Source organism: Choristoneura fumiferana, chromosome 10, assembly GCF_025370935.1.
Source record: "Choristoneura fumiferana chromosome 10, NRCan_CFum_1, whole genome shotgun sequence".
Taxonomy (NCBI): Eukaryota; Metazoa; Arthropoda; class Insecta; order Lepidoptera; family Tortricidae; genus Choristoneura; species Choristoneura fumiferana.
Genome location: NC_133481.1, coordinates 17,557,779 through 17,568,447, shown reverse-complemented (window position 1 = coordinate 17,568,447; position 10,669 = coordinate 17,557,779). Strand labels below are relative to the sequence as shown.

General features: G+C 40.6%; 2 protein-coding genes across 3 annotated transcripts in view; both read left to right on the top strand.

Annotated features, from left to right (window-relative positions):
- The window catches only part of LOC141432214 (ecdysone oxidase-like), a 10,138-nt gene extending 7,510 nt beyond the window's left edge, over window positions 1-2,628 (top strand). For both annotated transcript variants that reach the window (XM_074093730.1, XM_074093731.1), the window contains exon 4: window positions 47-2,628. In XM_074093730.1, the coding sequence (XP_073949831.1) occupies window positions 47-1,591 (1,545 nt within the window). In that variant the 3' untranslated portion in view covers window positions 1,592-2,628. The remainder of the gene's footprint in view (window positions 1-46) is intronic.
- A 621-nt stretch (window positions 2,629-3,249) lies between these two features.
- Window positions 3,250-10,669, top strand: part of chm (lysine acetyltransferase chameau) — a 33,017-nt gene continuing 25,597 nt past the window's right edge. Inside the window, exons 1-7 of the mRNA XM_074093729.1 lie at window positions 3,250-3,448; window positions 4,401-5,210; window positions 6,116-6,276; window positions 6,874-6,995; window positions 7,483-7,676; window positions 8,781-8,986; window positions 9,723-9,900. Of these exons, the coding sequence (XP_073949830.1) occupies window positions 3,434-3,448; window positions 4,401-5,210; window positions 6,116-6,276; window positions 6,874-6,995; window positions 7,483-7,676; window positions 8,781-8,986; window positions 9,723-9,900 (1,686 nt within the window). The 5' untranslated portion in view covers window positions 3,250-3,433. The remainder of the gene's footprint in view (window positions 3,449-4,400; window positions 5,211-6,115; window positions 6,277-6,873; window positions 6,996-7,482; window positions 7,677-8,780; window positions 8,987-9,722; window positions 9,901-10,669) is intronic.

Here is a 10,669-nt window from a genome sequence, read left to right as displayed (position 1 = left end):
ATATTTTTCTCGTCTCACCTAATTTTTAATCTCTTTCTACTCGTAGATACCTAGCCTGTTCCCCTTCGTGGACTATTCCATGGCGGACTGGAGCTATTACTCGGAGGACGACGGGTACTCCAGCCAGGCCCACAGATCAAAGACCATCCACCTGACGCGAGGCAAGATGCTCGGCGGCTCCAGTGGCGCCAACTACATGTTCTACGTGCGAGGGAACAAGGCCGACTACGACTCCTGGTCGCAGCTTAACCCTGGTTGGGACTGGGACAACGTTCTTCCCTACTTCAAGAAAAGTGAACGCTTAAATGACCCTCAAATTATGACCGGCGATACAGCTTCGTTACATGGAAGCGAAGGTTACTTAGGCATCACTCGACCTACGTGGGAGCAAAAGACCAGAAAATATTTTCAGGCTTTCAGAGAAAGCGGACACGACATCTTAGTAGACACGAACGGTTTTCAGCAACTAGGTTATTCACCAACACAATATACCATCGATGGTGGCTTACGTCAAAGCACTGCGGTATCGTTCCTCAGACCTATAAAGAATAGGCCCAACTTGTACGTTCTGAAAAATGCAGTCGCCAGAAAAATACTTTTTGATGGTAAAAGAGCCATTTCTGTTCAAGTCAAAAATCTAAAGAAGAAGATAATTACGGTCAAAGCTAGGAAAGAAATCATTTTGTCAGCAGGAGCGATTAGCTCCCCACATCTACTGATGCTGTCAGGGATTGGACCAAAGGAGCACTTAGAACATAACCAAATTAAAGTTAGGTTGGATTCCCCAAATGTGGGACAGAACTTGCAAGATCATTCATCTATAATGGTGGTTTTGACTGGACGGAAAGGATTGGAAACTGTAGTTGAAAATGTAGAGATCCTAGCTAGATTGGACAAGTTTCCAACGCCTTCTATAATGGGTCATGCGACGCTCAACAAATCTCAAACCTTTCCTGATTACCAAACAACCTCATTTCCGTTTCCGGCTGGTACTGTATCCTCGACAGTCATATGTTCTGTAGTTTTTGGGCTAGATAATGACATTTGCACAGCTGTCGCGCTGGCAGGACAAACTCAAGAGACTCTTTTTACAATCGTCAACATGCTTCATCCACATTCCAGAGGGAGCATCAGACTGAAAAGTAAGAACCCTGACACACATCCAGCAATTAGTTTAGGATACTATTCTAGTCAAATAGATTTAGAAAACCACGCTAAGTATATACAAGATTATGTTAACATCATTAACACAGAATATTTTAGATCAGTTGGATCAGAAATTGTGGATATGAATATAAAAGAGTGTAAAAATTTCGTGTTTGGCAGTCATGATTATTGGAAGTGCCATGTGCTGAACATAGCTACTACCCAGTGGCACTTCGTTGGCACGTGTGCCATGGGCCCTGAAGGGGTAGTTGACGAGCGGCTTAGGGTAAGGGGGGTGGAAGCCTTAAGGGTAGTGGATGCTAGTATCATGCCTACTATCACAAGTGGGAATACCAATGCCCCTGTTATCATGATTGCAGAAAAAGCTAGTGATATGATAAAGAATGACCATGGAATACACGAAGAAGAGAATAGTAGCAAATGAAGTAATTAGATTCGGTTTGTTATTACTAAAGAGGGAGATATTATAAGTACTCAATAGCAGAGGCGTCTTTACCTATAGCGCAGGGGGTGCGTTGCACACGGGCGCAGCGGTGTTAGGGGCGCCGGCCGCGGCACTTTGTACTTATTCCATTTTGACCACGCGCTTCCTAGATGACACTAAACACTAAAGTAATAATTGCACACGGGCGCTACAAGGGCTAAAGATGCCTCTGCTTAATAGGTTCAATGTTCCACAGTTCTTACAACAGGAGTAAGAATTTAAAGTTTGTATAAGTTGTATACCTATATTATATAAGTGATCAAAACATTTGACGACTGGATGGCCAAGTGGTTAGAGAACCTGACTACGAAGCTTGGGTCCCGGGTTCGATTCCCGGCCGGGGCAGATATTTGTATGAATAATACGAATTCTCTCGGGTCTTGGATGTTTAATATGTGTATTTAAGTATGTATTTATCTCTATAAGTAGGTATGTTTGTTTATCCGTTGCCCAGTATCCATAGTACCTACAAGCTTTGCTTAGTTTGGGACTAGGTCAATTGGTGTCAAGAGCATCAGCACAGAAAATGGTGTGGCTTTACAATTATCAACTTCAAAAAATTGCATTTGCAAAAAACATTTAGAAAAGCGTTGAACACTTCCTTTTTATAAATGTTGATTTTTAAGTTTCGATTTCATTCTAAGATCCGCCTCAATGCTTACCATAAAAAGTTGAAAATACACTAAATACTCGACCAAACAAAACAAAATTAACAAATAAAAAGTCTAAGGGGCTTCACCATCCATGGATTAGTGTTAACTGGAGGTTACATGTGATGCCGTCTCTATTTGTTTTGTTCGAAAAGACGGAGACGGCATCACATTCAACCGTCAGTTAACACTAATCAATGGATGGTGAAACAGCCCCTTACTCAACAAATTTAACACATGTCACCCGAAACCCAATAAAATTACCTAAGTACTGTAAAAAATTCAGACTTCTATCCATCAAAATAAAAAGATTTATGAGATTTTGAATTTTATGTGTTTCATTGTTGGACACTTGATCCTAACCAACCTGACGTTGTTTTATTTAAGTATATAGAATACCTATTTCAATAAACTATTGAACTTAATATTTTTTGTAGGTATTCATTTTATTACGTTAATAAAATCCTACAAAAGTTTAGCTAAAAATTAACACGACATTCATAATCTGCTAGGCGGTATGAAGTTTGACGGGTCAGCTAGTTATTTAATCTTAATAAAAGTTAAAACGATAGTGTGCGCTTCTTCTTTCTTTCCCGGCCTCTGCAGTAATGTACTATTATTGCAACATTACATTATAACGCATTGTTGTCTTGCTGAGGGCCTACTCCGAAGTTCGAAAATCGAAGTTCGTATCGTACCGTCCCTCTCGCTCTCGTATTAAACAGTATAAGTGTCAGAGGGAACGCACGATACGAACTTCGAGTTTTATAGTAGCCCTGCTGTAACACTAGGGTTGCGTTTCGTTTCCACGCAGTCTACTTCGTACGGTGTTGAACACATAACAAATAGTTTGGACACAGGAAAGAGAAACATTGCAAAATTGTGCTTAAAAAAGTCAACTGTCAGTACTGTCACCTGTCAACTCAACAGTCAGTTTTATGGCGTCACGTCACGTCTTGCTTGACTCACAGGCTTGACTTGTCTCTTGTTTGTCGACTACTTTGCGTTCGCTAAGATGCTACTTTCATTTGGCGATGGCTATTTAGTTCTTCATTAATGAAATTAAAGAATCTAGGAGTGTTTTAAGGTACAATTGGTGTTTAAGTGTTATCGTTAAACACTGTCCATAAACATGACAAACCTTGATGTAAGTACAATTGTTTTCTATTTTGAAATTTACGAATAGATTCATGGATATCTTCTGATTTTATAATCTAAAGCTTTCTGATTAATTTAATTTTGATACCAGTTAAAATCTATCTCTTTGTGTAGCCATTCGTTTTTAAAAAAATGTTTAACTAATACCTCGCTAGTCCATGTTTATTAATACAAATTTTAAAACTGACTTAATACTAATAATTAAAAAAGCACAATAATAATTTATTAAAAACAGTTATACAATAAAAAAAAATAAAAAAATGTCAAAAATCACAAAAAGAAAAAAAAAATGAGATGTTTTTAAAATATTTATTACACGAAATTGTTTTTATATATAGATGTATTAGTAATAGGTAGTTAGGTTTTTGTTTTTTTTATTATGTTTTAGGTAGTGTTTTGCTTATTGTCAGCCACACTCCCATTTCCTTCTTCAAGGTGAGGACTGAAAACCAGCAGCTCTGCTGAGTCCTTAACCTCTCCACAAATTATGTTTTATCTGTTTCTTTCTTTGTATTTTGTTATGTTATATTTTTGGCTTTGTGAATAAATATTCTTTTATTTTTTTTTCATTCTATTTTATTGTTTTAATGGATATTTAGGGGCAGTTTCACCATCCATTGATTAGTGTTAACTGACGGTTAAATGTGATGCCATCTCTATTTGTTTTGTTTGAATAGACAGAGACGGCATCACATTTAACCGTCAGTTAACACTAATCAATGGATGGTGAAACAGCCCCTGAATGTCATCTAATCTAACCTATACTTTACGTCAATAATTTGAATGACAAAATAATAACCTGACTGGGTCAAGAATTCCTCTTATTATCAGTAGGTATCAAATATCAAAGCTAACATTTTACAAAGACTGCAAAGTTATGGACAGCCCCAACCTATTCGAATGAATTATACAGAAGTATAAAAAAAAACATTACATTTCAGGTAAGTAACAGTAGCACGGACAGCAGCTCTGGATCAACATCTGACTCGAGCAGCAGTGGCAGCTCGTCTACCAGTTCTGGGTCAGGTTCCAGCAGTTCTGACTCTGAATCCTCAACATCCGACACCCCAGCCCCTGCAGCAGCCCAGCCTGCCCCTAAATCACCTGCAAAGCCTGACGAGGAGCCCCAGAAAAAAAAAGATGAGCCAAAACCGAGACAAACAAATAAAAAGATTTCATCATCTAGCGATGATGACATACCCAAACCTGAACCACCGAAGCCAGCTCCGCCTCGGAGACGGTCTTCTACTAAAGCTAAGTCTGCAGCTAGCGTGCTGGTTAAAGGGAAACCTGCGAGAACCACAGCAGGAGCCAAACCTGCTAAGCCAATACCAAAAACCATGACTAAACAGCAATCAAAAAATGACCAAACAAAGAAAAAAAGCATTTTTTCTCCAGACAATAGTTCTGAATCTGAATCAGAGAGTAAGTCTTCTAAAAGTCCAAAGGCTTCACCGAAAAATAAACGGCCAGTCAGAAAATCTAGTGAGGAGAAAGACACTTCAGGCCAGTCTCCTTCAACACCGGTAGAAAATGAGGATTCCAATTCCAAAGACAATATCAAACGTCGTAGTGGCAGTCGACCTAACGGGCCTCCGTCTAAGAAAGTTGTGGAGACCAAGAGTGCATCATCATGCTCGTCCAGTCAGTCTTCAGCTGAGACTGTGTCTTCAGAGAGTGACAGTGAACCAACACCCAAGAAACAACCATTAAAAACTGGGAAGACTAAACCACCTTCTGCTACCACTAAAGTAAGTCATCCTTACTGATATTAGTGATGTGAAAATGATTTTGTTTTATTTGTTTTTTTTTCTTTAATTGCTTTCAATCTTGCCGTGATAGCAAGACATTTTGCCAATGTCAGCGTAGAATGTTTGGTTTATGACATTTTGATCTTGGGGCACAAACAGACAGGAAACCTAAAACAAATAACATATAGACGGCACAAAGACCACAAATACAATTACATTTTTTTTTTATCTTAGGGTATTGGAAGAGTGTTAAGCATGCTAGCATAAAAGGAAGAGTTGAAAAGGAAACAAATAATAATATAATAATAAGCATGCTGCAGATACTACAACTTATTATTGTTTATTTGATTGTTAAATTTTTTAACCAACAAATTATCAAAAGGAGGTTTGCAATTCACTGTATGTTTTTTTACACTAAAAACATTCAATGGATTATGGTAGCATTTTAGAGATAGTTAAAGGGCCTGAGAATGACACAGGATAGTTTTATCCTATACAATTGTATAGTACCTATAGTTGCATGTTTTTTGCATTTTAAAAGTGAACCCTAATCTGGCCTAGCCATGGTGGCCTAGCTAGAGGTTTGATCTATTTGAGCAGAGGATCTTGGGTTCGAATCCCTCTGATTTTTTCGAAATTCATTTGTGGAATTATATTTGGAATTTATCCCTAGCTTTATGGTTAATGAAGTCATCGTGACTTGTGAGGGAACCTGCTCAAACCTGCATAGCAAATCATTGATGTGTGTGAAGGTCTCAATCCGTACAGAGCCTATGGCCTACGGCACAATCCCTCTTATACTGAGAGGAGTGCTGTGCCCAGTAGTACAACGTAACATATAAGCTAGAATGGATGGACTTGGTACTTTAATTCTGTCTAACACATTATTCTTCACTTTTTTTCAGCCAGAGAAAGGCAAGAGTGACTCGGGAGATTCCCAAATGAACAATATGCCAAGGAAGCTGACACGGTCACTGTCGGCGCGAGTGTCGAGAATGGCTACTGCCACCCGGCCGCGGACCACTGACACAGATTCTGATACCGAGGAGAAGAGTAACGATAAAAGGTAGCTTTTGGCTATACAGTAATATTAGGCTTGTGTCCTGATTTCTAATTTGGACTGTCAATTAAATTGACAGAAAATATTCAACACAAATTTTTTGTTTTCTCAATTAAACAAAAAATAATGAAAATGTGCATAAGTTAAAGTTCTTATATATTTTTTTTATTAAGCAAAATTTATACTTCTTTTGGGATTAATAAAAAAAAACTTTAAACCGAATGCCATCTCTGACTATTCGAACAAAACAAACAGAAATGGCATCCCATTTAGCTGTCAGATAAATTTGATCAATGGATGGTAAATAGAATATTTTTTTTTTCAATAACTAGCTATAGCTCGTGATTTCGTCCGCGTAGAATTCATTGGGGCTGCGTTTCTACAAAAGATGTGCGAGGATTTGTGGCTAGGAATGTGTTTTTCATGAACCAATAGAAACGCTTCAGTTACCTATCCTCGCACAGCACATCTCTGGTGGAAGCAGCTGAGCGAAGTTTTTCTATTGGTTCATGAAAAACACATTGCTCGCAACAAATCCTCGCACATCTCTGGTGGAAAAGGAGGGTTATGCTTGATCAATCAACGGTCACCTCATGTTTCCAGCAAAGAGATAAAGAAAAAGGGCCGTCCGGCCGTCGCCCGGTCGCCGGTGGCCGAGCCGGTGCCGCCGGAGCCGAGCGAGCGCCGCTGTCCGGTTCGCGGCTGCGATTCCACTGGACATCTTGGTGAGTTGAATTATTTTAACTCGTTGGCTGCCATGTGCATCACCGGTGAGATCACGACGTAATCTTCTCTGTGGGGCCGTGAGCATCAGCGGTGGGAATAAAAGATCATTTTTCAAGCTTACAAAACTTTATTCTAAACATAACCAATCCGTCAGGTCAGGTTTTTTGGTGTCCTGTCGTGTCAATGAACTAAAATAATTTCCTTCTAGCGATTTAATAGTAGTGTCGTGGCTATTAGGTCGCGGGTGAGCACGGAAATATTTAGTAATTGAATGGACTCCGAAGTAACGCAGATTTCCTGTCGTGTCATCAAGTAACTAGCTAGAGTATTACTGCAAGGTAAGCCGCGGGTTCACGGTGGATGCAAGCCGCTGCCAACCGAAGGCCTATGTCCAACAGTGGACGTCCTACGGCTGAGATAATGATGACGACTGTAAGGTGGTGATGCTGATGGAACCAAAATAAATCTCTCTCTTTCTCCCTTTAGGTGGCAAAGCCCCCCGTCACTTCACTTGGGACGCGTGCCCGACGTACCATAACCTGACGAGCTCGTGGTGCGTGGCTGCGGCCGAGGAGCGTGCCGCTGCCGCCGCCACGCGACGCCGCGCGCTTGCGAGTCTGCAGCAGCGGCCAAGGGCCATGCCCACCATAGAGCAGAGGGCGTATCAGCTTAAGGTCAAGGTTAGTCCACCATCAATCCACCAAGGGTAGAGTCATGACTAATATGTATAAACAGTGAGCTTACAAGCTTAACGTCAGGGGTAGTTCATCATTATTAATTTATTATCATCCCAGCCTATACAATGTGTATCAGTCTCCTGAAGACATTAGTTGTAAGTAAGAAGACACTAGCTATTTTCTTAAGGAATATTTACGAAATATGGATTATGTTGTCTGAATAAATAAATATTATTATTATTACATACGTCCCACTGCTGGGCATATGCTTAGGCCGTAGTTCCCACACGGCTCCAGTGTTGATTGGGAACTTGACGCATAACATTGAATCGCTTTCCATGTTATTTCAAGTGTAATTTGTTACTTAAAATTCCGAAAAACTACAGGTGCGGGTGTGAGCTTGTTCACGAACTCATGATTTTGCACATGAAACTACCGTGAGACTCACACATAAGCTAAACTCCATTTAAGACGTGCGTTATCCGGGTCAATATATTTAATACGAACTCAATTCTTTGCTTAAGAGGGCGTAGGTCAAACCAATAGGCCACCACGGTTTAGTTGATCACTTGATTCAATTTACTGTATATTCCCACATGCCACCAACTTAAGGCCCGTGAAGAGTAGTTCTAGTTTCAGCTGATTTTACTGTGGTTTCCTATTTACCACCTAACTGAGGTCTAGAAGATGTAATGTTTAACTGGTTGCACTATCTAATGCGTTAAGAATATGTTTCACTGCGAATTACATTAGAATAGAATAGAAATCATTTATTCATATATAAACAATTACAATTTACACAATACAATAAATGCGCCAAACTGGAGTGACCAGTTGTTGGCGCGCCGCCAACAAACTAATTAGCCCACCTTATTCAGCTTCATTAATTTAGCTGTTGTTTGTGGCTCTTGAAATTATGCTAAATCAACATTTAGTAAAATTTACTACAGCTTCTTGTAGCCCACCAAATTGAAAAGTATTGAGCAGCTCTTGTTTCCAGCTATCAATCACAAAACAATTCCTATTTTTCCGTAACGAAACATAATTTGATGATCATGAAACAGATAATGACCAAATATTCAGTAAAATGCTCTCATTCTTTCCCAGGACATGCGTTCAAAGTGGAAAGGAAGTCAAGAACTGCGCGAAAAATTGGCAGCGTGTGGAGGTGACGATATGAACGAGGAACGGGAACCAATACTGGAGGGGTTCGCTCCAGATTATGACCTGAGGTTGTTCAGGGAAGCTCAAGCTCTCGCAGCCATTAAGATTGAAGAGGAACTAGGGGATATCTCAACAGATAAAGGGACAAGGTAATTGTTGCATCTCTAGGTTACTGTGAGTTATTGATTGATTCTTTAATATCTGTACGACGTTTAGTTTGGTTATTTGGTTATTTGAGTTGAGTACTCCCCACGCGCCGTGCTTTTGACAGCAACTGAGTGCCTGCTACAACGATATATACAACCAATATACAGTGTGCGATAATTTTGCGACAGTCACTATCCGCGACATTATCCTAAATAATACTGGTCAACTCCCCGGATCGCGGATCGGCAAGCGCAGCGTAGGACGTCCACCAACGAGATGGACGTATGACCTGGCCGCGGATTGAAGGTGGATGCAGGTCGCTTCCAACCGAAGCAACTGGAGGTCTATGTCCAACATTGGACGTCCTACGGCTGATATGATGATGATGATGATCCACTCTAGTTCTATTACAGGAACTACACTTTTGCGGGTGGTAGGACATAGTGCAGGGTCCGTCCGGATCGCTACCACCATCTTACTCGTTAATCCTACCGCTAAGCAGCAGTGCTTGCACTGTTGTGTTCTGGTGAGGAGAGTAAGACAGCCGGTAAAATTACTGGCACAAGTGGCATTTTAACTTAGCCCTCTAGGTTGGTAACACACCTGCAATCCCTCTGGTGTTGCGGGTGTCCATGGGCAGTGGTAATCACTTACGATCAGGTGACCCATTTGCTTGTTTACTTTTCTTTATCATAAAAAAAACAATGAACCGAGGCTATTTTTTTAACATCCTTACAGGTTTGTGGTGATGGGCAAATACATGATGGAGGTATGGTACCAGTCCCCATATCCTGGCGACGCGGCGCGCGTCCCGCGTCTGTTCGTCTGCGAGTTCTGTCTCAATCACCACAAGAGTGCCACGGGCGCCGCCAGGCACCAGGCCAAGTGTGTGTGGAGACATCCGCCGGGGGATGAGGTGAGTGAACAGCAAAGATTGTGTTACCTTTTGAATGGCAGCGATGTAAAGTTGTCAAGAGTTGTGTGTATGACCCATTATAATCGTTCAAAGTACAATGTACAATAGGGACCTTCGTACGTAGGTGTGCTCAAAGTTCAAATTCGCTTTTGGCATTATAATGGGTAGGTAATGAGTGATGTGTACCTATGCCTATACAGCCCGGTTTCAACCGCGAGTGGAGCGGACTCATTAATAACTTAGTTTAACGTACAACGATCGGCTGCATGAAAGTACTTACACCAGACCTCTATGAAGTTGGTTGATGTAAGTTAAACTAAGTCAGTAAGGATTCCACTCCGCTCGCGGTGTCAATTGGGCTTAAGGCTGCCTGGTCACTGAAGGGGAGCGAGGCAGCCGAGAGGTGAAAGAGATAATGATCTACCAATAGAATTGCATAAAATCTCCGCTCCTCTTCAGTGTACAGGCTGAAACTTACTTAAAAAAACCGGCCAAGTGCGAGTCGGACTCGCGCACCGAGGGTTCCGTTCCGTACAAATTATTAAAAAAATGAAAAATATATTTTTTACTATATGATCTAACTTGCTTTTCGCAATTTTTCCTTTTCTTTAGGTTAATATTTTATAAAATACAACATATTGACTTTAGTTTCCTGTTAACCTTAGAGGTCCCCCGACACCGACGACGCTTAGATAAAAAAAGTATTATTAGGTACTTATACTAAATTAACTTAGGCTAATTTTGCGGGAAATCAGCATAGTCCCCGCGG